The sequence below is a fragment of the Neodiprion virginianus genome, chromosome 2 (assembly GCF_021901495.1).
Source record: "Neodiprion virginianus isolate iyNeoVirg1 chromosome 2, iyNeoVirg1.1, whole genome shotgun sequence".
Classification (NCBI taxonomy): domain Eukaryota; kingdom Metazoa; phylum Arthropoda; class Insecta; order Hymenoptera; family Diprionidae; genus Neodiprion; species Neodiprion virginianus.
The window spans coordinates 24,444,702-24,472,343 of NC_060878.1; the positions used below are offsets into that span (position 1 = coordinate 24,444,702).

General features: G+C 38.3%; 1 protein-coding gene across 1 annotated transcript; it reads left to right on the plus strand.

Moving 5' to 3' along the window:
* Nucleotides 1-728: 728 nt before the first annotated feature.
* LOC124297643 (G patch domain-containing protein 1) lies at nucleotides 729-8,240 on the plus strand. The gene is made up of 4 exons (XM_046748881.1): nucleotides 729-937; nucleotides 1,257-1,635; nucleotides 3,696-3,929; nucleotides 5,187-8,240. Exons 1-4 carry the CDS (start codon nucleotides 874-876, stop codon nucleotides 7,705-7,707), a joined length of 3,198 nt encoding a protein of 1,065 aa, XP_046604837.1. The 5' UTR covers nucleotides 729-873; the 3' UTR covers nucleotides 7,708-8,240.
* The last annotated feature ends 19,402 nt before the right edge of the window (nucleotides 8,241-27,642 follow it).

The following is a 27,642-nucleotide window of genomic DNA, read 5'->3' on the forward strand; positions in this document are numbered from 1 at the left end:
AATAAGGAGTGGAGGGGAGGTCTAAGTGTCCATACCCTGATATCGTGTATGCAGGCGTGATGTACCATAAGACCGTAGTCACTGACTTAACCGTAGTATTACTTTATGGTGCTCTGGTCACTGCTTCCAGGGAGACTAGAGTAAAGGAGCGGACGCAGCGTGCTTCAGAAATGAACACGAAATCCCGGCCTAAAACGGCGGCGCTGCCGATCAAATAGATCGTAGTCATATATATATATATTTAGATCAGGCACATTGTGACTACTTATTTCCTAACCTCAATGTGGCAAATGTCGTGCAGTGTTTATGTTTACATATGTAAAACTTTTTATTATTAATGTGCAGTGTTAATTAATTTATTATGTTTATTAAAATGGGTGTATCAAATTTCGTTGAAAAACAATAAGCTGAAAGATTAGGAATCTGTAAGCTATCATTTTCGCGTAATGAATCGAGAGAAGCTCAGGACAATTTTGTCCCCTCATTTTATGAAAAAAAAGTTTTGACGATTCTTGAAATAGTCTCCTTAACCTCCAATATACTATCATTTAGGTGCGTCACTTCTCATTCTACTGCGCAAGCGCGGATCGGTTACTTTCATCGTGGGACTAATTTTATTACTATATTTACGATGTCTTCGACCCATGCGATGCTAGTGGCAAAGCGGAGAACTAATTGAAGGACGGGTTTTTGAGGACGCCGTTACTACTTATTCTCTTATGCTGTGTCCACTCCTTTAGTCTCTCTCCCTGACTGCTTCGCTTAAGAATAATATAACCTGCAATTCAGCAAACGCAGTATAGTAATGGTGCTTGATAAAACGTAGTATTATCGAACTTAAACTTAGCTTTGGTTCATCAAATATTCAGCGCAATGCTCGATTCAGATGATGAGAATTATGTTATATTCGGAACGCCTCTAGATCCTTTGGATGAAGGTGCGTTACTACTCTATTCCGATATTTTAGTTAGGAGTTGCGGGGCATTGTTATTGATTGAATTGATCACTCGGCAATTTCAAACAATAATTTTTTCTACTGCGGTAAACGAACAATTGTTTCGTATTTTTATTAATTATCGTTAACCTTATTCTAGAACATGAAATTATAAAAAAATCCTGTTTTGTTTATTCACACATTTAGAGAGAGACTGAGTTATTAAAATCATCATTCAAATGTTGTTTTCATTCAATGTTTAAAATATAGACAAACTCGTGAAAGCTGTTGAACTTTCACATGATGAAATCTCTTTCCACAGATAATTTCCCAAGAAAAAAACCTATGACAATAGAGGATCAATATGCATGCGATGAACAAGGAAGAAGGAGGTTTCATGGGGCATTTACTGGTGGATTCTCTGCTGGATATTTTAATACCGTGGGAACACGTGACGGCTGGAGACCACAACAATTTAAATCATCTCGAAGCAGCAAAGCTGAGAGCAAAGCTCAAAGACCCCAAGATTTTATGGATGACGAAGACATGGGGCAATTCGGAATTGCGCCAACTGCTATCCGGACAACTGACGACTACGCTGATCATGAGAATAAAGGAACCAAAAGAGAAAGAACTAAATTCTCTGGGGATGGACCAATTCCTGGAACTCCAGTGTTACAGGAGATCCTGAAACCTGTTAAGTAAGCATGGAAGTGTTCACAAAAAATCTTGGATTGTAATGATCTGTGGATGTTCATTTGCTTTACCAAGTTTTGCAGTTCGTGATTCTGGAAGTACTACTGATAGTCCAGATTGCTATTCGTCAATCTTTCTCAGTATTACATTTTATACTCTGTTTAACGAGAGAATAGACTTGTTGCGCGCATTAGCAAGTGAGTTGGGGAGAGAGTGAAGAGAGAGTGGGTAGTGCGTAGTGTGCTGCCCAGTATTGTATACGCTCCTGGTGAGCTAGCCAGAACCGATTCCGGCATGGAGGGGGCTGCATGGCCTTCCCTGGATGGAGAACTAACTGAAACCGACGAGTTTTTTTGCGATCCTAAGTCTATTCTCACGTTGGATGGAGTATATCTATAAAAAAATCTCGAGAAGTAATTTGATGGGCAATGATTTTAAGTGACGATGGACGTCGGTTAGCCAAAAATCGATCATTAATAAGTGACTTAAGAAATATTCGTTCATTAAGTATTTATGAAAATATGACTATCGTGAGCAACAAAGATTTATTTGGAGAAGAACAAAATCAGAAAATACTGAAATTGTAGGTAACATTTTCGATATCAATGCTTCATTTCCTGAAAAAACAAAATGATACTTTATTTTATCACACCATTTGAGAAAATGATCAAAATTTCGTCAACTTCAAGGGCCGAAAATCGTATGAATGCACGGAAAAAATTACTTTATGTGGTTATAATCGTATTCCTTGACCTCAAAAATACTTGAAACCCACGCTTTCAAAACTACATATTCACCTGAGACACAAAAAACATTGAATTACTTTATGACGCCATTTCGCGAATGTTGGCACTTATGCCATGGGCGCGCTTGACGCTACTATGATGCCTTGGCACTTAAGTAATTATAAAAGAATTGTGTCTCATCTCCATCGAATAGTTCATTTCACTTCCAAAGTTCATTTTAATAGATTCAGTCGTTTGTTCGGAATTCAGGGTAATAAGTATTTATTTAATCTATTACTATTGAATAATATAAAGGACTTACAGTATCATTAATTACAATTTCTTTTGGGGTTCAAGTATACATACAATCAGTCAAATAGCCTTGCTTAAGTAACTAGTTACCGGGTTCTCCAAGAAACAATGAGAATCAAACTTATGTTTCTTGGTTTTCTCATTAGACAGGACATTTGATAATCATATGTAAAAGATCGTTGTAATCTAATTTGCACAATGATCATTATACATTTAACATGGACATTTTAAGTTTAAATGTTATTGACTTTCTGCAATCGGTGATAATTCTGGATATATGATGACTGTTATTGCCTATATTTTGGGACATCCAGATCATGAAAATATTTTTTCAACTTAGTGTGCGAAAAGCGATTCATGGATTGGACGTGCAGTATAAGAAGTAATTTATTTCGCTCACTGCGTGTGCAAAATAACTCTTTCCCGCACCGAGGGTGCGAAGTAATTCCTTCACGCACTGAATGTACAAAATGATTTACCTCGTACACTGTTGATAGCAAATTTGGTACACTAATTGAAAAAAAATAGTATACGATATGTATGCATGTATGTGTATCGTTATGTATTATTTTGAACATATCGTATAGCAGTAGTTTATTTTCCTTCATAGTTCTGGACGTTAGCTCATCTCACATTGTAGATCTACCTACAGTCTCAAAGAAGATTTCTTTATTAGTTGAATCTAATTGTATTTTATAGTTATATTGGCAACTTATAGAGCTTTGATTGAGTAGGCATATTTTGGGATATCACATACTTGTCTTGATTTTTCATTCAACTTTCATTCAAATTTATGCTGCCGTATTCCTGGAATTCGGTGCGCAATAATTTGAGTGGACATGCGCACAAGCGCACACACAAATACATGATACATGTTGGAAAATGTTGGAAAACGGTTGTGTGAGTGAAAAAGCGTGTTTCCAAGTCAAGGAGAATTGTTTTTGAAGTGACATTTTTCACAATGAAGTATACAATGCGCGCTTCGTTTTAGAAACGTGATAAAAAAATGCGTATCTTTCTACTTTTAGAGACACAGTTGGCGTTAAATTGCTGAAGCAAATGGGTTGGAAGCCCGGCCAGGGTGTTGGTCCTCGTTTGTCAGAGAAAGAGAAAACCAAGATCAAACAGCGCAATGACAAAACTAGGCTACACGGGTGCTCATTACCTCCTACACAAGAACAGGCGATGGAAACTGATTCTGGTGGGTCGGATGACGAAGATAGTAACATCACTTTTGCCCCTGATGACTATGAGCCATTCAGGTAAAATATTAAACTAAGAAAATATAAAAAATAAAGATCAGGGTTACAATTCGAACTTTTTCGAGTCGTATTGTTGTACCAAGTAGGTTATCGGTTTTTATGACTATATTTAAATATAATTTTATAAACTTGGGTTTATTACAATGAATTACATATGACATCAAACATAATTGAAGGTAAGGTCTAGCAATCGGAAGCTAAGATATTGATGGAATTTGATAATTTTAATTGGATCAACAGGGTTCGTACGCACAGGGAAAACCTGGAAAACCGGGAAAACTCAGGGAATTTCGAAAATAAGACTGGAATTTTAAGTTTCTTGAAGAAATAAACTCGTTCTTATACGTACATTACTTGATATCAAACCTCGTTTCGTTTTTTTCTTACTGAAAACACTGGCTGTTGTTTGTAAATTAGTAGTCGGACAGTAAATTAATTACTAGGTAATATTGAAGGTATTAGTATTAATATGCAAAAAAATTATCATTAATCAGCGGCATATTTCTTGGAAGGTTACTAAAAAGAATCCTATTTTCAGGCCGGAACCCCTGGAAAAGTCAGGGAATTTCGGGTTCCAAAAAGCGTACGAACCCTGATCAATAATGTCGTTAGTAATTTTGTTACTGAAATACCTGCACTGAAATTGTGTAGATTGCAAAGAGTCTTAAACTTAACTTTTATATCTTGTATCTATCTTATATTAGATTTGCATTCCAATTTTATCTGATTCTATGCAGTTATTTTGTTGTTTTGAATTTTGGCCATGGGAAATTCTGAAAAATGATAGAAAACTTGAGGAATTTTTGAAGTAATAATTAAAACTTGCTCAAAAAATCTTAAACCAAAATTACATAATAATTGAAACACAGTTCTATTGTTATGATTAATTTTGTTTTTATGTTCAGATGTTTGTCATTTTGTAATCGGAGATGTTGATTTCAAAAGTTGTACTGCATATTGCTTGTGAAAACTCAATTTTCCAACTGGATTTTATCTGATTGAGCGAAGTTATTTCAAATTTAGAAACTTGAAACAAATGCTTTTTTGTTCAGGTGACACCCTTTGGTAGTTTAAAATTATTTCTTTCCTGTCATCTTCTAATCATTATTATAATGGAATGCAGATCACCAAATATATGCTAACTATTCGAAAATTTCATTACAAATATCCTGGAAATTAAAAAAAGCAGCCCAATTCAATGCTCTGAGGACTGTGATCACCTTATCTAAGTGTTTAACAAAAAAATTTTTTAAACAGATGTAACCCGAAGGACAATTTCTTTGGTATTGGCTACACCGGACTTGAGAAACGATCGATACTGTCACAGCATATCAGTCTATTTGAACCATCTTCCTTTCAACTGCAAGAAAAAAATAAGAAATTGTCTATACGTGGTCAAGCTTTTGGAGTTGGTGCATTTGAAGTAGAAGATGAGGACATTTATTCTAAAGAAGACATGTCTCAGTACGATTTCAGCTTGGAGCCAAAGAACCGGCAGAAATCGAGATGGACGCACGAAAAGCCTACGACGTCTCAAACTAAATGTATTGAGGGATTTGTACCTGCAAAAAGTCGTTTTGAAGCTAGAAAAACGTTCAAGGTACCAGAGCCACCAAAAGACTTCAAACCTGTGCATATAATTAGGAAAAGCAGATTCGAACCGTCTATTCAATCAACAAGCCTGGAAAATGCGAGGCGCAAAGGCCTTGGTCGACACGATTTAAGGGCAGAGGATAGGGCGAGAATAATCAATGACCCAAATCCCATCGCGTTAGTTTTATCCAGCAAAGTCGAAAGTGGGTCCGCAAACGAAAAAAACCTTTCAAACAGTTCCTTGCTTTCTTGCGGAGTTGACAAGCAACTAATTCAACCTGTTTCAGAGTTCGCTCAGAATGAGAAACGTTCCAATCAAGAGCAATCGCCAAGAAAACCCTCTGTAATTTCAAACATAATTACAAAAACGTTGAACCTGCATGGCAAGGAACAAGTGGCCCAAAATCTTGAACGACCTGCGAACAACGTCGGAATTAATCACAGAGATACAAAACTGGGCGATGCAGTTTCAACCACAGCAAAGAAAAATTCTTGGCTGGAGATGTTGAATGCCAAAAGTTTTGTCAAAGGTGGTACTGAAAATTTGACTCTAATTAAAGAACCGAATATAAAATATGGCAAGGATGCTCAAGTCGAAAAACTCTTCAAGAACCTCAGAAATGAAGCGGAGGACAAACAAACATCAGCTGATTCTAAGAGCTCGGTCTTCAAGCCATTTGCTGCAGATCTTGATAAGCAGAAGCGTTACGAAAAGTTTTTAGATTTTTTGAAAGAGGGAGAAAAGAACCGACTGACTGATATACAACCATTGTCGATGACCGAATGGGAGAGAGACCATGAAAGAGTGGAATTTGATCAAGCTGCGCGACTTTATAAACCATTGACAGGAAGCATGAGCGATAGATTTGTGAGCGGAAAGCATCAGGATGGTTTAAATCCATTGGTCGCGGTGGACTTAGGCAAAGATACCGACGTTCAGCTCAGAGAGATGGCTGCAAAAAAGATGTTTGGAAAATTGACGAGGCAAAGAACTGAGTGGCGGCCTGCAAGCATTCTTTGCAAAAGGTTCAACATAGCTGAGCCTGCAACTGGTTGCGCCAAACCGGAAACGGAGAAAAAAAGCACGTTTTCCATTTTCGACTATCTGGAAGAATCGTTGCACAATAGTTCGACATTTCAAAGCGTAAGTGACGTTGCTGGTAAGATAAAATCAGAGAATCTCAGCAGCGGATCTAATTTAGAAGATTCTAGAACAGGCTGTCTAGAATCGTATCAATCTGTGAAATCTATGAACAATTCCGCTATGGTTGTGTGTGATAATATGGACAAGAATAAAACTTCGTCAAAGGAACGCAACTTCGAAGCTAAATACGAGCGAATTTTTGGCAGAAATGTAAATCGTTCTGCAGTAGTTGGCCAAGATAACAGCATCGATCTTTCTTTGAATGTGCAGAGTATTGAGCAACCTGCGGTATGTTTGCCGTGCGTTGAATCAAACTCAGATTTTGACCAAGACAGAAATTTTGCAGGATCATCTAGTTCATCTGAAAGAATGGGTCAGGTTATTAATGTCGTAGATAAAGATACGGAGAAGAAGGATCTTTTCAAGGCAATTTTTGTAAGCAGCAGCGAGGATTCAGATTCCGAGAGAGAAGAAGAACCGGATGACGAGAAGTTCAAGTCAGTTCTGATCGGCAAGAATCCTGGGGAGTTGAATGTGCAGAGAAATACGTCACCTCCTAGAGGAATATTCGCTAATTTGGATTTAGACAGCTTAAATGATGTGGGCGTGAAAAATAAGAAGGTTAATTTCATTGAACATAAAAGTTCAACTATCGTTTGCAGAGGTGAGATGTCTGGAGCTTCGTGTCTTAATCAAAGCAGCAGTAACTCTGATAATACGACTACAGAAAATATGACGAACTGCGAAACTTCTGCTGAGGGGACAGCAGAGTTAAGTTCTAAAATACTCCCAGATATGTATGGCCCAGTTCTTCCGGCTAGGCCACGAAAAAATTTGAATGATGTCCAGTCAGATACAAACAGTCAAGTGCTGATTCAAAAACATATATTCAAAAGTGTTGTAGTTCCGGTAACAAAACCTGCGATTGTTGAACAAGGTGAATGGATTGAAAAGAAGAAAAGTAAAAAATCCAAAAAAGACAAAAAAAAACACAAGCACAAAGAACACAAAAAGCATAAACATAAAAAAAATAAATCGTAATATATCAATAACTTTGTGGATATTCAAAACTCATGTGTTATATTTATTTTTGTTAAATAAACTGTGGCCTAGAGCACGTTGAGTGTTATAGGTCCTCTAGTATACTATTATATCTCAAAAAGTTCTAGAAGGATGTATGCAGAAAATGATCTATTCTTTGTCAGTTGATGATGACGTATTTTTTTTGAAACAATAATCTTACGGAAAGCAAATTTTTCACTAAAATCGAGTTCTTGTTTCATGGAAAACCATAAAAAAGTAAATTTTTTAAATATATTTGACAAGGAAACCCAACAATTTTCGGGAATTTTTTGTATAACGGAAAGTTGAAATTTCTTGTAATTTGCTGACTTTGAAAGTTTATCTGGCAATTGTTTCCTCAAGTATACTTTTTAAAAATATTTGGCATTAGCCGAAAAAAAATTCCCTAGTTTTCTATTCTGTGAAAAACGCGTAAAAAATACCAAAAATGATCAAAACTGTTACTGCAGCCTAATCTGTAGTTTGTTAATAAAAAAATTTGTGTCAAAGAATTTCGTTTTCACATTCCAGGTAACACTCCGTAAAAACTTGCATAAAAACTGTAAAATGGGGTGTTCAAAGAATTATTTGAAATTGTCGGATTTACTTTGAAAATTCGTAATTTATATATTGAATGAATTTTCCCGAGTTGAACTATTCGACCCAAAAGTCAATGTAAAACCGGCTACGGCAGTATGAAGAAATTTGAATTTTTTCCTAAAACTCATATGTAATCCGTATAAGGTACTTTATTGTTTTTGAAGTATTTCGAAAAACTTTTTTTTTTCTGAAAATTTCCTACACCATTTTCGAATTTTTCATATTTTTTGTTTAGTCTTGTCAACTCAGAACATTTTTTCGTGAAGTAAGAATGAAAAAGTTTTACGAGGGTTTCTTTTTCCGATTATGTAAAACTCGAAAATTTCCACTTATAGTGTTATTCAATTTTGCATTACCTGAATTTTGGGTATCAGGGGTATACTCAAACATAATGAAACAAATATCTTGTGAAATTGAGTTGCAAATTTTGGAACTACCAAATTGTATTAGAGATTGTCGGGCAAACCCTAGAGTTGGTTGTTTCAATTAAAATTACCCCTTAAATAAAACGTAAAACTGACAGGCTTTACTATATCGACGAGTCCTATGGAAGCAGACGTATTTCGGCGAGCCGGATGGAGAAAACTTAATTCGCTGGGCAATCTAGAACATACATAATTCGAAAGATGTTACAATAAGAATATATGACTAATTTAGAGTTCTATACACAACTTGTAGAATCTTTTACCGTTCTACATTGTCCGGCGAAATACGGCCGTTGTATCCCGGACTATCTATGCCGGAATACGTCTGTTTTCATAGGACCATCCGATATGTTCATTATACATGTGAGAGCCTGATGAAATTCTAAGATGAACTGAATTTTTTTGAGGAGATAACTAAAGTATGATATCTTTAACTTTTCAAACGGAACGTTGAAATTAATGGTCTTAGTTTCGAAATCAATTGTTTCGATTACCAAAGTGCGACTAATAAGAGCGTTGACTTAGAGTAAAAGTGGTAGCATTGATTATAATGATAACAAACAAAGGTTTCTCTCTGGTTTGTTTGCTTTTTTATCTCGAGAGTGCGTTGCCATAAAATTGTGTTACCAACACAATGTGTGGAGGAAAACTCAAAAGTTCTACGAACATTTGGTTACTTATATTCTTCAGTCAACGCCCAGCTCTTTGACTACAGGGTGTTTCATTTTAATCTCCCAAGGTCAATATTCTGGAAACGGAAACAGATACAAAAACAATCTCTGAGGATATTGAGGGGGAAAGAAGATAGTCAAAGCGGTTTTGTCCTAAGTGTCACGGCCGAGGACGGCCGAAGGTCAACTCGTTTTTTTTTTAATGGAATCATGTATTTTTTTTTACATAATCTTAAAGAACGTTGAATTCCGCATAAAAAACACTAAGGCACTTAACGCTTGACTGTACGATCACGAGATACGAGGCGTTTTCGGCTACATCTCGAAGGTACCCCCGTTCGCAGCGATACAAAGTTGTAGTCTTCGCGGAAACGCTTCTATTGTTTTTCGAAGCACTTCGGCAGTGATGTTTCTTATTTTTAATCTTGAGTCCCTTCCCCCTTAGGCCAGGCGGTAAGGCGATAAAATCATTCAAAATCGGAAAAAAATGTTGGCAAAAGTTTTATTATTTTAAATGGTTCATTAGGGTGCGATTAGCAAGAATCAGTCTTTGTGAGGCTCCATGCAAAGGTACAAATTCTTGGTTTTTCGGTAATATCTCGTTTTCCCTTGGTCGTTGGGCCACAAGGGTCCTATATGAAATTAACGGTGACAAAATTCTCTACGAAATAGTTCCTCATCATTTTTTTATGAGACTTGTAGTTTCGAAGCAGTAGCCGTGCGAAGTTATGCAATTTTTGACAAATGCAGTAAATATCGATTCTTGCCTACCAAATTCCACTCTTTTCTCTTTCAGGTGACTTGACAATATGAAAAAGCACATATTGCAGAAGTTTTCATTAAAAGGTGTAGAATTTTGGTTAAAATTATAAATAGTTTTATTTATTGTGGCTTTCATTGAACATATTCCTGCCGCAGGTCAGAGATATCAATTTAATCATCTTCTTTTTTACATAGTACGACATTCTCGGGTGAAAGGTTCGTGTACGGTTCGTCCTGAGTTGGTATTTTACCGGAAGTCAATGGTTCAGCAGTGGTTTCCCTTTCTTCAATCCTACCCTCGTTGACGATTAAGGATGTCTCGCTCACAGAATCGGTCATATAAATCTCTTGTGCAGCTGAATACTAGAACTGCACTTCGATCTCGTCATCAACGTTGAAATTGTTTTCTTCAATATCGATATTTGTGCAGGACTGGCCCCAGCAGCTTCCGAAAATTATCGAGCAACGCAGCCCAGTCTTCCTGCAGCTACAAGCTACTCGACACCCTTGCTTGCACTTGCATGATATCGTGCTGAGAAGCTTCTGCGGGGCAGCGTCAATACTTTCAAAATATCTTTGGATCCATATTTTCTACTGAAGAACGCTCCAAGGCCGATTTAAAGAGACGACAAGATATTTATTATTATTATTGTTATATAACTATTATCTTCGCATTCCATTTATCCTGCTCTCCGCATTTATTCTTTGTGATTATGGTATGAAGAAGAGCTTTCAGGGCTTCCGGAATATCACTCTCGACATTGGCTAAGAATGTTTCCGATGCAGGATATTGTTTTGTTTGGTATACGCGTGATCTGATGTCTATCAGTTATTATTTGTGCAGCCGCCTTCATGATTCTTAAACGCTCATTTATGTCATTCTCCACTTGATTTTCATACCAATGTTTTCTTAAAATTTTATGTCCAGTATCACGAAAAGAAATGATGGGCTCACTACTTTGTCTTGCTGTGATGATCATATCATCACAATATTTTGTTGCAAGTTTGTTAATTATTGTCTTAATCGTCGGAAGGTTACCTTTATAGCATACTAGTATTTCTTTCAACGAAAACTAGCATTCTTCTCGACGTTCTTCAATATACGAAAAAATATGCTTCATTACAGCAAAGTCGTCTTTATCTTCAGGTCGGCATACTTATTATCAATAATGAATTAAAATAACTTATGGTCATAAAAAATAATAGAACAAATTGTTAACAGTCACCAGAATGAGAGAAGAGTGGAATTTGGTAAGCAAGAATCGATATTTACTATATTGGTCAAAAATCGCACAAATTCGCGCGGCTACTGCTTCGAAACTATAAGTCTCATGAAAAAATGATGAGGAACTACTTTGTAGAGAATTTTGTCACCTCTAATTTCATATAGGACCCTTGTGGCCCAACGACCAAGAGAATACGAGATATTACCGAAAAACCAAAAATTTGTACCTTTGCAGCCTCACAAAGACTGGCGCGGGCCTCGGGGGTATGGTGAAAACCTATATTCTTGCTAATCGCACCCTATTAAACCATTTCAAACAATACAACCTTAGCCAACATTTTTTTCCGGTCTACATTACTTGCCTACGTCGAATTTTATACCACATACGTTATCATGGTTATCATCACAACACGAGTTAGCTAGTCAAGAAACTAATGAAAACAATACATCAAAGGTAAACAAACACTACTTCAGAAGTCGTGGATTAGAGTCCATTTGTTATCACAGATAGTTATTCGAAGAAGAGTGTTCCACAGAAACAGTCATTCATAACCAGTGTAGCAGTGTCTCCATACTCATTCGATTGAAAAAAATTAAATAAAATGGCAGATTATCAATTAAGTGAGATAGTGGATATCATCATGATTTATGGCGCCTGTGAAGGAAGTAGTAGAGCAGCAGCACGCAAATATGGCGAAAGGTGGCCAGATCGACGACACCCTGATTACAAAACAAGATTCGCCTGGTGGAAAGAGCTCGAAATGACGATTTGAAGCGAAAACGGTCGATGAAATCTCGAGAAGACGATCCCTTAACCATAGCCGTATTGGGGATGGTGATAATGAATCCTCACATCAGCCAGCGACAAATAAGTCGCGAATTGAATATTTTTCTAGCCACAGTGTACCGCATTTTGAAGGCATTTCGTTATCACCCGTACCGAACATCATTGCACCAAGCGCTATCTGATGCCGATAAGGTGATGCTCGTAGATTTTTGCAGGTGGGCTCAAGCGTAAATAGCCCAGGATCAAAAATTTTTTAACTGAGTGATGTTTATTGACGACGTGGCATTTGAAAATATGGAAGAATTAAATACACACAACTGTCATTATTATTCGGAAGTGAATTCCCATTGGGTTTGTCACGTTAACAATCACCATCGCTGGAAGGTAATCGCGTGGTGTGAAATCATTGACGGTCAAATTATAGGGTCGTATTTCTTTGATGCCAATGTCAAAGGTGTAAATTATCGGCACCTCCTGGAAGTACAATTACCGCGAATGTTAGTCGGAGTTCGTCCAGAGATCGTGAATTGAATGTGCGTACAGCAGGACGATGCAGCTCCACACTTTGCCCGAATAGTTACAAATTTCTTAAATGCAAACTATGCCCACGAGATCCCCGAATCTGACGTCCCCTGATTTTTTTTCTTATGGGGCTACGTTAAAGGCGTGGTCTATGAACGACAGCCAACAACACAAGAGGTTCTGAAGGAAAGAATAATCGAAGCTTGTCGAAACATCACCTCTGAAGTGCTTCGAAAAGCAACAGAAGCGCTTCAGCAAAGACGACAACTTTCAATCGTTGCGAACGGGGGTACCTTCGAGATGTAGCCGAAAACGCCTCGTATCTCGTGATCGTACAGTCTTAGGTCTTAGTGTTTTTTTACGTAGAAATCAACGTTCTTTAAGATTATGTAAAGAAAAATACATGATTCCATTAAAAAAAAAAACGACTTGATCTTCGGCTGACCTCGGCCGTGCCACTTAGGACAAAACTGCTTTGACTATCTTCTTTCCCCCTCAATATCCTATAAGTGATGTTCAGAGATTGTTTTTGTATCTGTTTCAGTTTCCAGAATATTGACCTGGGGAGATTAAAATGAAACACCCTGTATATACCTATAAACTGCTACCCACTATAGGTATATTCCACCAGGGTGTGACGTCGGAACGGTACCTAGTGGAAATCTCCAGATGTTAGACACCGGAAACATTCACACGCAGCTACAGCCAGACTCACATCAGTAGTTTGGGTCACCAATTACCGATTAAGTATTGAAATACACCGGACAACGGGCATTCTGTCGCTCTAGTCGAACGAACCGAAGAGGGAGAAATTGTTGGATAAAAAGATTTAATTTGGCTTACCTTTTTGAGAATATTCTGGATGCGATGACTTGTAGATTGGTGAGAGGTTTTAGCGGAATAACTGACTTTAATATTTTTGGATATTTTGACTAAGTTTGGTTTATTTTATAAGTTTTGATATTTAAAAGTCACAAACGCAGAGTTACACAGTGTAAGATCTTAAACTTAGTATGACAAAAAATGGAGTTGAAGCTCGCTAAACTTTTGGGCAGAGTAACGTTGTATGAAAGTTTTAATGCAAAAGGCTAAAGGATTTTACCGCGAGACTGTACCGGAACTAGATGACGAATCTGGAGGTAGAAACACAAGAGAGCGATCGAGTGATCGGTCGCCCTTTTTATAGGGGTCGATCGTTGCGCAGAACGATCCCCCTCTCTAGTTTTTTGGTCACCTTTGCGCACCTCCCCTCTTTTTCTAGGAATTTCTAATTAGGTCACGACATCCTCGCGCATACACGCCCGTTATCTTAGTTCTTTAGCTATTACTATATCGTAGGTTTTTACGTATGGTGTATCGCTGTTTGGTGCGGTGGTGTAGGTGCGTGGACTTGGTTCCGTAGTTCTCCGAACTGCGTGGGCTTTTCGTTGTGGCGCCAGCCCCCTTTGTGGCGCCAGCCCCTTTTGTGGCGCCAGCCCCCTTTCTGGCGCCCCTCAGCCACTTAACTTCCTCCTGCCTACCTCTTAATGTTTTTGCTATCTTGTTCGTTACAAAGCCCATATTTCATTCTGGTTACCTGTCGTTTGTTAGTTTTATAGCTATATCTATATAGAATTACATATGTATTATAGTCGACTACTGTCGTTGTTAACCTGGAGTACAATAGCAATTGTTTATGAACATAGTTTGTTATTTGTTTAACATTATTAGAATCGCGCTGCTGCGAATATCCTTAGTTGTTTGTGTTATAATTATCTTAACAGATTTAGAGTATTTAGTAATTTGATGATTCATAGCTTTAGAGCAGGTTTACATGTGTGCTTTTGTATATGATTCCCTTCTGTGGTTGTTAATTCTTATATTGATATAAATCGGCTTGGAAGCTTCTAGAACGTTTTCGTTTCGTCGGTAAGTTTCCTAATGTATTCTCTAGGTAAGGCTCTGTATGGTTCCACATTGGAGATCTGCATTGCCTTCAAAACGTAGCGCGTGTTGCCTACAATACGGCGTTGCGGAATAAGGTATAGTTCATGCTGGGTAATTAGCATTCACGGTTTGATGGTTTTGCAGTCTCTGGTTTTGTGGGTTATTGCAGCAGTGCTATCTTTACATTATATTGGTTATGCGTTTATCTATGGTTTTACAGTCTTCTATACTCCAGGCTATATAGTAAAGCGTATATTGCTTATAGTATAGCTCTCAGCTCCAAATGCACAAATGGCATTGTTGAGTGCTATATAATAATTGGGTATAATTGTGTTAGTTAATTATAGTGTTAATATGATATATAATAACGCATAATAGTATTATAGTTCTCTGTAGTACGAAGATCTCGTAACATGGTTTTTAAGCCTTGGCTAGTGAATTTCATAGTTATTTCCATCTAGGGATATTCCAAATAGTTAGACAGTTGTTTTAATTTCTTATGGTTACAAGATTCTCGTACTTCGAGTTTGGTTAGTTGATAAAAGTAACATGCAGTAATAATAGTCGATAAAACATACGGACGTTCCGGTCGGATGTTACACCTCCCCCCTTATGCAAGAATGGCGAGCCTCTGCTCGATCATTCTTCCTGACGGTCGTTGGGTGCTGTAGGTTTTTCAATCCATACGGTACTTTGGTTGTCCTTGGGGTCCATGGTCGATGTTGAGACGTTTTTTGCAATTGGTGATTGGGTTGCTGGCTTCATGTTTAAATTGGGGTATATGGGTATCGGCATTCCTTGGGGTGCTTTGTATTCTCCGTCTTCTTCTGTTGTTGGTTTGGTCTGGTTAACGTTTCTCGTGTTGTTTCCCATTGATACATAATATTGTGTGCCCGTGGGTTTCGGCGTTGGTACTTCTTGCTTGAGGGATCCGGGTATCGGCATTCTTTGGGGTGTTTTGTATCCTCCGTTTCCTTCTGTTGTGGGTTCGGTCTGGTTAACGTTTCTCGCGTTGTTTCCCATTGATTCATAATATCGCCCGGCCGTAGGTTTTGGCGCTGGTGCTTCTTGCTTGAAGGAACCGGGTATTGCGTATTCGTGTTTGATTGACATGTCCATGTGTATTTCAGGGATTCCGGAGCAGTGTTTCGGTTTTGGTTGTTCCTGGTTCCAGGATATGTCTAAAGGTTTTGGTTGAGGCGGCGGTTTAGCTTGATTGTTAGATGGTCCTTTGGATTCCGTATCATCCTCTTGTTTTTGCCTGGCTAGATGTAAGAGCAGGTTGGTCAAGGAATTCCATATGGCTCCGAACATGTGAAAGCTGCACCCGTAGGCTTTTCTCAGAGCATATCCGTGGATTATTGTGTCGAGGATGAATTTGGTTATTTGGATGGTTACCCAAATCCCGATTCCTCCTGCGGTGAGAGTGCCGAAGCTTACGAACCAACCCCACATCTTTGTCCATGTGTTCTTGGCTATTTTTTGCATTGCTTCTTCGGTTAGGAATTGCATGATAGATAATTGTTGGTTCGCTATGGTTTGTCCTGACATTCCTCTTGCCATGTCGTTTAGTATTCCAGATCTCTCTGCTGGGAACATGATATGATCTCTCAGTCGTTCCAGATCTTCAGAGGAGTAGATTCCACTGGTTGCTAGGTTATTGGGGTTAATGTATTTCCATGTTGGTGTGGTTAAAGGTTCTATTGTGCCTGGTTTTACTGATTCGGTCAATTCTGGTAGTAATTTATACCATTTCTTATCGAGATTGAACATTACTGGGATGAAAGGGTTACACTCTATCTGTACTCCGGTTTTTAACAACATGCGGCTCTTCGGTGATACAAACATGCTGGCGTTTCCTCTGAATACTGGTAATTCTTGGTAACAGTTCTTCGTCTTTTTAATTTTTACGTCAACTGGTATGCATTTGATTATGTGGATTACTTCTCCTGCTATTGTTGCCATGTAGCCTGGTCCTTTCATTAATTGATGTGCGAAGTCGTCGGGCGTTACGGCTGCGGTTGTCAATAAGTTCCGTAAAACTTGTTGTTCCAATTTGCATTTCTGCGAGAGTACGTCTCGGTATAATGCTGACATCTGCATTCTCATATGTCTTTCCACGTATACGAATTTTGAATTTACGTAGGTGAAAATGTCCAAGTTGCTGGTTGCTATGGGTTTTTTGTGAGTGAACGCGTTTTTAGTTGGTTCTTCGATGATGAGTAGCTTTGGGTGTTCGGTCCGAATCAATTCGTACCCGCATACTTGTTGACGTCCCTTTTTCGAAAAGGCGAAGGTTATGTCTTGGGTGGTAACTGTATACACTTCGTCATAGGTTTCATCGCTGTTTTTGATTTTTGTGGCTCTGCCGTCGTATAAGACGTCGTATCGGTCCAGTTGACAGGAATCCTTTGGCAAGGTTTCCCAAAACGTGTTTCCTCCTTCATTGTCTACGCAATTGCCGTTGCTGAAGTCACACGTTGTTCCGGATCGAAATATGATTTTATTTGAATTTAGGTTTATTTTTGCAGTATATTCGGCTAGACTGATCTTTACATATCCTTGGACTATTACGTCGCTCCATGTTCCGTATTCGTCGGAGTATTGTATGCTTTCGCAGCAACTCATCACTGCGATTTCCTTTATCATGAAGATATGATTTCCCCCGTGGAATCACTGAAGGTCTATGATGTACTTCAATTACCATAGTTTCGCATCAGTTCGATTGTCGTTCATTTCGCATTGTGGTAGTTCCCTTGCACACAGGTTAAAGCGTCGTTCTCGTATGGCATCGTTTCTTTTAAGGGATTTGTTCGGTGTATATTCTCGTCGTACATTAGCTGTCACTCCGCATAAGGGTTGGGTGTTTCTTTATTCCTATCTTATTGTTAGATGTATGCTATATATATCCGATGTACTTAACTAAAGGTATCTATACGCGGCATGATTAGTTATGATAATGGAATTAGTTAGTAATGTGCCCGACAATGGGTCTTGTTATGGCTTTAGTTTATTAATTCATCGTCGCCGTTGTTAGGAATTTCGATTGCCGGATCGTCGATCATAAAGTGTTGCTTGACCTTGTAATTTTGATCGTCAAAAACTATTGAAAATATATCGCCATCTACGTCTTTGATCATTACTATGCTATTCGGATAATTCCCGTAATCGAAAAGATTAACGGTGGTGTATATATCGCTAACGATGTGGTCGGTATATATGCTATAGTTATAGGTTTTTGGTGGCAGGTCATCGTTCCACAACAACTGGCGGGTCACGCTCTTTACCCAATTTGGCATGATTCTATTGCATATTACGGCAATAATATTACCAGCTCGCCTTATTTCTAAGGTTCGCATATCTGGCTGAAATCTATCTGCGAATATTATGACAAAATTTTCCTGGTTTGCCAAGAGCTTCATCTGCAAAATCGAAATGTTGATATAATAGTTGAAATCATAGTGTTGATGAGGATTATTAATTGCGAGCGGTTGGTTTTTAACGGGATTTGTGTGGTTGGGTATGTCTTCTTGGAGTAGGGGAAGCGTGAGTTTTAAAATTTTTGGAGTTTATTCCTTAAGAAACTATTTGAGTTATAAGGCTTGGTACGGAAATTTCAAGTGTAACGTTCGGAAGCTTGAGGCGTTAAGTAGAAAGAGACAAATATATATGTAGCTGTAAGATTGAACGTGCAAAAGAATGAGATGGGATATATTACAAAGCGTATCCTATACTCGGGGTCTCCTCTTTGTGCGGTGCTTCGTAGTCTGACTGTATAGTTCACTACCTCTGGGCTGAGAGTTGAATGTGTGCGTATGTTTGTACGTGTGTTGTGTGCGTGCGCATTACGAAGTTCTGCCGCAACTTGTACGTTGCTGCTGAGTACAGGGTATGCATGCTTAGTGCATCCTAGATTATCGCCTGGTAGGTGGAATATATCTGCATTTGTTCGGATTAAGTTATAGACATTTTCTTTTTCCTCGGCGTTTAAGTGTTCTAATCTCAATAAGGATTCCAGAAGCTTGACCCTGGCTTTAGCTAAGTTATGAGAATTTTGGACCATAAATAATCGTTTTATTTTCGGGATACTTATTCCATTAGATCGATTTGTGTTTTGTGTAGAGATATTCCGTGGGATTGCGCGCGTTGTCTTCCTTCTGTACTCGTCTCCGATTTTTTTCATATAGGGCATAAATTTGCGGATTCGCGTGGATTTCTTTATTTCTTGTCTTCTTTTATATTTATTTGTCTCTCGGTTTTCATTGTATTGATTTGCCTTTTCTTTAAATATCGACGTGCGTTCGTTTATTACAGCCTTGTTCGCGGTGTCGGTAATATACTGTCCTATTAGTTTGATTTTATTTAATTCATTCGTTGGGGTTTTAATTGATTCGCTCAGGTTCACTATAGAATTATCATTTCTTATGGATTCTTCGGATTCGTCGGAATTATTTTTACGCTTATTGCTCGTAGTTTCATTTTCATATTTCGTGGATTCATTGGGTTCACTTGGTATTATCGTAGTTTCATTATTATTTTTCATGGATTTATCATTATCTTTCATAGGCTCATTGGATTCACTTGGATTTATCGCAGATTCGTCGTTATTTTTCACGGATTCATTGGAATATCTCGTAGATTTATCATCGTTTTTCACAAATTCATTAGATTCACTTTGTATTAACGTAGATTTATTATTATTTCTCATGGATTTATCATTATCTTTCGTAGATTCGTCGGATTCACGTGGATTTATCGCATATTCATCATTAATTTTCATAGATTTATAGGAATATTTCGTAGATTCATTATCGTTTTTCACAGATTCATTGGATTCATTTGGATTTATCGCATTTTCGTCATTATTTTTCATCGATTTATCGTTTTTCACAAATTCATTAGATTCACTTTGATTTATCGCAGATTCGTCGTTATTTTTCACGGATTCATTGGAATATCTCGTAGATTTATCATCGTTTTTCACAAATTCATTAGATTCACTTTGTATTAACGTAGATTTATTATTATTTCTCATGGATTTATCATTATCTTTCGTAGATTCGTCGGATTCACGTGGATTTATCGCATATTCATCATTAATTTTCATAGATTTATAGGAATATTTCGTAGATTCATTATCGTTTTTCACAGATTCATTGGATTCATTTGGATTTATCGCATTTTCGTCATTATTTTTCATCGATTTATCGTTTTTCACAAATTCATTAGATTCACTTTGATTTATCGCAGATTCGTCGTTATTTTTCATGGATTTATAGGAATATTTCGTAGATTTATTATCGTTTCTCACAGATTCATTGGATTTATTTTGATTTATCGCAGATTCGTCATTATTTTTCATAGATTTATAGGAATATTTCGTAGATTTATTATCGTTTCTCGCAGATTCATTGGATTCACTTGGATTTATCGCAGATTCGTCGTCATTTTTCATGGATTTATTAGAATTTTTCGTAGATTTATCGTCATTTTTCACAGATTCATTGGATTCACTTTGATTTATCGCATTTTCGTCATTATTTTTCACGGATTTATTAGAATTTTTCGTAGATTTATCATCATTTTTCACAGATTCATTGGATTCACTTTGATTTATCGCATTTTCGTCGTTATTTTTCATCGATTTATTGAAATATTTTGTAGATTTATTATCATTTTTCACAGATTCATTGGAATATTTCGTAGATTTATTATCGTTTTTCACAGATTCATTGGATTCACTTTGATTTATCGCATATTCATCATTATTTTTCATAGATTTATAGGAATATTTCGTAGATTTATTATCGTTTCTCGCAGATTCATTGGATTCACTTGGATTTATCGCAGGTTCGTCGTCATTTTTCATGGATTTATTAGAATTTTTCGTAGATTTATCATCATTTTTCACAGATTCATTGGATTCACTTTGATTTATCGCATTTTCGTCATTATTTTTCACGGATTTATTAGAATTTTTCGTAGACTTATCATCATTTTTCACAGATTCATTGGATTCACTTTGATTTATCGCATTTTCGTCATTATTTTTCATCGATTTATTAGAATTTTTCGTAGACTTATCATCATTTTTCACAGATTCATTGGATTCACTTTGATTTATCGTATTTTCGTCATTATTTTTCATCGATTTATTGGAATATTTCGTAGATTTATTATCATTTCTCACGGATTCATTGGATTCACTTTGATTTATCGCAGATTCGTCGTTATTCTTCACGGATTCATTGGAATATTTCGTAGATTTATTATCGTTTTTCACAAATTCATTAGATTCACTTTGTATTAACGTAGATTCATTATTATTTCTCATGGATTTATTATTATCTTTCATAGATTCATCGGATTCACTTGGATTTATCGCAGATTCGTCGTCATTTTTCATGGATTTATTGGAATATTTCGTAGATTCGTCGGATTCATTGTCGTATTTCATACATTCGTCGGGATATATTTGATATTTCGTGGGCATATTCTTATAACTAACGGTTGCTTTTGCATTCTCACTTTTGATTTTAAAATTTTGGGTATCTGATTTTAAGGAGTCCTCTGTTTCACTTATTTCTTCCAGGATTTGCGGTGGAATCCTCAGTCTTACTTCCGAGTCTGACGTATTAATTGCATAAAGGTACGCTTTATCATCTCGGTTTGTCACTAACGCGTTCCCTATGTAGACGTTGTCACCTGCGTCTATGAGAGGTACGTACCCTTCGGTTAACTCAGTTTTTTCGAGATTGATACGGATGCCAAGCCGTGTCCTCGATGGAATTACGATAACATCTTCCGGATTTTCGACCTTTTCCTTTCCTTTAAGAGGTTCGGAAATTTCCGCCGTTAAATCGGATTTTGTATAACCGACACACCCATTAGATTCTACATCCAGGAGCGGTAAAACCTCGGTGCCTAGTTCGGTCTCCGCGAGTTTGTCGCAGTTGCCAGTCTGCGCTCTATACGGAGTCGTTTTTTCCTGCTGGTTTAGGAATGGGATTTGTACGTTACCGAATTCTAATGTGCCCTTATCGAAATTTATCTGAGCTCGATTTTCATTGAAGAACTGGGATCCTATTATTCCGTCCTGTGGGATTGGTAAATTTTCCGGAACTATATGGAATTGAGCTTCGGTTCCTATTACGTTTATGGGAACTTCTCCCATAGTTTCTACGCACGCGGGGACTATTCCGCTAAGATTAAATTTCTTTTGTTCGTTTATTTCGATTTCTGACCTTACACAGTTATTTTTTATAATGTTCAAGTCGGAGCCTGTATCCAACATGAAAGTACTCGGATTTTGTAATTCGCTCGCTTCTAATTTGATCGTGGGGATTATACTCTCTGGATTTATGATCGTATTGATTGATTTGTCATCGGAATTTTGAGGCGGATCTATAATTATTTGTTCCATATCGCTTGTAGCCAACGTCGCTAGTTTTCTATCGGTACGCCCTGTATAATAGATAAGGTGCGGTTGGGTATTTTGAGAGCCTCCGAGGTCGCACCGTCGTTCGGCAGGCTCTCCCCGTTTCCCGAAAATGAGACTCGATTTTCTCGCGGTATTTGATTTGATCTATCATTTCGCTGTTTAATTGGACATTCGCTGATTGAGTGACCGTAATTTCTGCAATATCGACAGTTTTCGCGTGGTTGTTCTGTCTGGTATTCGTCAGGTCGGTTCGAATTGTAGGGCTGATAATTTGTTTGCGGGGTATAACGTGTTTGTCTAAATATTTGATTATCGTCGTACTGATTTTGACGCTGGTTTCCCTGTCTGAAATTTGGTTGTGACCTCTGTGGGCTAGGGTCCCTTGGATAAGTTCTTCCGCGGTACGAGTTATTGCTGGGATAAATGTTTCCGCGGTATTGATTGTTCCCTTGATAGCGATTTTCGCGATACTGATTATTTCTAGGATAACCTTGTTGATTAGGGGAGTTCGACCTTCGATTACTGTAATTGTCTTGGTTACTAAAATTCGGAAGTCCCTGTTGCCGATTGGGACGATTTTCTCTTGAATCGTAACCGGGTTGCGGTTGGTAATTTATTTGACGATTTTGATATTTCGGAAATTGATTTCTCGAGTTAGTATTATTTTGAAGTTGGTAGGTGTTCGAGTTACGTCGGGGATCCGAATAAGTATCTCTCGAATTATAATTATTCCGATAGTCTGCTCGATTACCTTGGATGACATAAGTTTGATTCCGAGGTTTACGGTGGTCGTAATAGCTTTTATCCGAATTGTATGTGCAATCGTATTTATCGTGGTCGTTTGCTCCACATACAACGCAATTATATGGTTGAAACATCGCGTAATTTATTGTAGCGTCCTGAATTGTGCTAGGTTGATCTCCTCGTCTGAGTTGGATTTTAATTTTCTCCTGTTTTTCTATTTTCATAGCCGCGTCGACCAGTTCTTTCAGAGTACCGGGTATTGTGGGGATTTTTCCGTCGATTTCAGGTCTTAATCCGCGCAGAAAAGCGGCTTTGCCGTCCGCTTCGGTATTTCGCGTAAAAATTTCGAAATCGTCTGTACGTTGTTCTTGCAAGAATGCCTGTCTTATATTTTCCATCGCTTCGCGTACCCTTGAGGCGTACGTCACGACGTCTTCATTCTGTCTTTGGAAAATTTTCCCTAGTTCACCCTGACACAGATTAACGGATTTCGCTGGTCCATAAAGCTCATTTATTCGCGCGGTTAATTCGTCTATGGTGTCGAACCGTTCGTTCTCGATCACACGTCGAGCTACTCCCTTGATTTTATTACGTATTATTCGCGCGAGGCTTAATTCAACTTGAGGCGGGACCATTTCGCGTGCATCCTTGCATCCCTGCACAAAACTTCTAACCTGGGACGGATTGCCGTCAAACACTGGGACTGCCTCTAAGGCATCCTTAATTGAGATATAATGATAAGTCGGTGCGGGTAAGGCGGTTGCGCCTGTACTTGCAACGGGTTCGCTCACCATTTTAAATTCCTGAGGAATCTTAATATGTGTTTGGGATTGGTTTTCCGAATCAGGCGTTTGAATAAGTATTTGAGTGGGTTTTTCTGTTTTTCTCGAGTTCTCCGGAGAATTTTTATTCGTTGAATTAGAGTTTTGGCTGGAGATTTGCGACTGTTCAGGAGTTAGTCCTGAGGTTCCCGACGCGTTCGTCTCCACTAAATTTTCTAATTGTCCTTCGAATAATTGGGTGCCCTGCGTACTAACTTGTGATCTGAGTCGTCGGTCTGAAGGCGGACTATGTACTACGGCTGTGCGTTTTTTATCGGTAGGAGGGTCTTCCTTTCCCATTTAATGTTGGGATTGCACAATCTTTTGTTAATAAGGTTTATTTTAAATTTTAGATCCCGTGTCGGAGAAAAAGGAGGTAGGAATCGTTGGAAGTTTGAACGGGAGGTATTTAGAAAGAATTTTCGCCTTTTTCCTAATCTTTGCGTCTTCTTCGCTAATCGTTCTGGGTCGCGTTGGGGGCTCGAACAGCTTATTTCTTTCTTTTATTCGTTCTTCTGTATCTCCCTCGTAATAGCAAATATCTTCAGAAGTTCCGATGGTGTGGTTAGAATTCTGTGGTTTATTGAGATAAGGCTCCTTTACAGAGTCTGGGATTTCGTGCGGATCGCTTAATATAATCGGCTGAGTATATTGTTCCCAAAGCTTCGCTATGGTTCCGCGTTTTCCTCCGTTTATTTCGTTCGATTTCGGGAGCATTCGTTATGAGAACAAAGGGTATTTGTCAGAGATTTCGATCAAAGGTTGAAAACTTGGTTCGACAGGGTATTTCGATGAAAACGAGGGATCTCGGTGATACAAGGTCCCAGTAGTTGCGATATTGAAGAAATATTTGAATGGGAAATTTCCAGAGCGGATGGAAAAATTCTTGATTGACTCATTGATTTTTAGGATTTTGGCGAGTTAACGGGTATTAAAATTCGAGTTTGTTTAGTCATTTTATTAGACCGAGCGAGATTAGGATGATTTTCAGTTCGTGTCGGTGGCGCGCAAAAATTCCGCCGTCCGTCGGTCGCTACTCGCGTCACAAAAAGTTTTTCGCGATTATAACGTTTGGTTTCCCGGCCGATGCACCAGAAAATTTTTATATGATATGTGACGTCGGAACGGTACCTAGTGGAAATCTCCAGATGTTAGACACCGGAAACATTCACACGCAGCTACAGCCAGACTCACATCAGTAGTTTGGGTCACCAATTACCGATTAAGTATTGAAATACACCGGACAACGGGCATTCTGTCGCTCTAGTCGAACGAACCGAAGAGGGAGAAATTGTTGGATAAAAAGATTTAATTTGGCTTACCTTTTTGAGAATATTCTGGATGCGATGACTTGTAGATTGGTGAGAGGTTTTAGCGGAATAACTGACTTTAATATTTTTGGATATTTTGACTAAGTTTGGTTTATTTTATAAGTTTTGATATTTAAAAGTCACAAACGCAGAGTTACACAGTGTAAGATCTTAAACTTAGTATGACAAAAAATGGAGTTGAAGCTCGCTAAACTTTTGGGCAGAGTAACGTTGTATGAAAGTTTTAATGCAAAAGGCTAAAGGATTTTACCGCGAGACTGTACCGGAACTAGATGACGAATCTGGAGGTAGAAACACAAGAGAGCGATCGAGTGATCGGTCGCCCTTTTTATAGGGGTCGATCGTTGCGCAGAACGATCCCCCTCTCTAGTTTTTTGGTCACCTTTGCGCACCTCCCCTCTTTTTCTAGGAATTTCTAATTAGGTCACGACATCCTCGCGCATACACGCCCGTTATCTTAGTTCTTTAGCTATTACTATATCGTAGGTTTTTACGTATGGTGTATCGCTGTTTGGTGCGGTGGTGTAGGTGCGTGGACTTGGTTCCGTAGTTCTCCGAACTGCGTGGGCTTTTCGTTGTGGCGCCAGCCCCCTTTGTGGCGCCAGCCCCTTTTGTGGCGCCAGCCCCCTTTCTGGCGCCCCTCAGCCACTTAACTTCCTCCTGCCTACCTCTTAATGTTTTTGCTATCTTGTTCGTTACAAAGCCCATATTTCATTCTGGTTACCTGTCGTTTGTTAGTTTTATAGCTATATCTATATAGAATTACATATGTATTATAGTCGACTACTGTCGTTGTTAACCTGGAGTACAATAGCAATTGTTTATGAACATAGTTTGTTATTTGTTTAACATTATTAGAATCGCGCTGCTGCGAATATCCTTAGTTGTTTGTGTTATAATTATCTTAACAGATTTAGAGTATTTAGTAATTTGATGATTCATAGCTTTAGAGCAGGTTTACATGTGTGCTTTTGTATATGATTCCCTTCTGTGGTTGTTAATTCTTATATTGATATAAATCGGCTTGGAAGCTTCTAGAACGTTTTCGTTTCGTCGGTAAGTTTCCTAATGTATTCTCTAGGTAAGGCTCTGTATGGTTCCACATTGGAGATCTGCATTGCCTTCAAAACGTAGCGCGTGTTGCCTACAATACGGCGTTGCGGAATAAGGTATAGTTCATGCTGGGTAATTAGCATTCACGGTTTGATGGTTTTGCAGTCTCTGGTTTTGTGGGTTATTGCAGCAGTGCTATCTTTACATTATATTGGTTATGCGTTTATCTATGGTTTTACAGTCTTCTATACTCCAGGCTATATAGTAAAGCGTATATTGCTTATAGTATAGCTCTCAGCTCCAAATGCACAAATGGCATTGTTGAGTGCTATATAATAATTGGGTATAATTGTGTTAGTTAATTATAGTGTTAATATGATATATAATAACGCATAATAGTATTATAGTTCTCTGTAGTACGAAGATCTCGTAACATGGTTTTTAAGCCTTGGCTAGTGAATTTCATAGTTATTTCCATCTAGGGATATTCCAAATAGTTAGACAGTTGTTTTAATTTCTTATGGTTACAAGATTCTCGTACTTCGAGTTTGGTTAGTTGATAAAAGTAACATGCAGTAATAATAGTCGATAAAACATACGGACGTTCCGGTCGGATGTTACAAGGGAACTGTGGCAGTTCAGTAATAGTATATTTTGAATTTTATGACTAGCGGTTGGTGATATTTACTGGTCATTTACTGCCAAAGTCAGAGAGAAACCTCAATTGGCAGGTAAAAATAAAATCCACATTTCAGAATAAGCTGCCGCTATAATGCTCTTCCCTACCAGCAATTCTGGCATTTACTTTACCGATAGAATCAGCTCATACCCCCTCAATTGGTCGCCTTTCGTTTACAGCATTTGCCGCTGCGTTCGTGCTTGTCGCTCAAGGACCCTAGATTATACAGGTCAAGGCAGGCGTGGGAAAAAAAAATTAGTGAGAATGCGCCAAATGTTTCGTATGACAATGGTTGCTTTCTATTTAGAGCACAATATGACACGTGTAAACATTTCTGGTCCATTCCTTTGCCCGGATTGGTCGCTTACAATAGAAATTTGTACACTGTGTCACACTGTGCTCTAAATGGAAAGCACCCGCTGTGGTTCTGATTCCCGACTTGTCACAATGATTAACCTCAAAATATATACGTGCTTCTATTTATTTCGTGAACGTCAGGGCACTAAGGACGTAACTCGTTAATGCTTAACCACAAAAAATTGAGCAAGATTGGTCAAAACCACGGGCTTATAGACAGGTCTGGGCATTCCGGCTGTAAAACCGTGCTCGAAAATGAAGCCGATGTTGTGAATTTTCGCCGCTAGCGCTAGTGAGGGAGAGGCCTACTTAGTCCGTGTTCGTCAATTGACTGACAGTACAGAAAATTCGCTAGGACAGAGTCAGAGCTATTCAAGAACTTGGAAGTGCAAAAGAGATAAAAGATTGCTGACAGTACTGTCAGTCAATTTTCGAACAAGGCCTTAGTACGCATACACCGGCCTTGGAGATTGCAGCGCTCCGGTCTTTGGTGCACAAATTGAGAAACACTGGCTTCAAGACGGTCACGCTGCGTTATATAGGAATGGGCTTGGAGTGCCCAGACCTGTC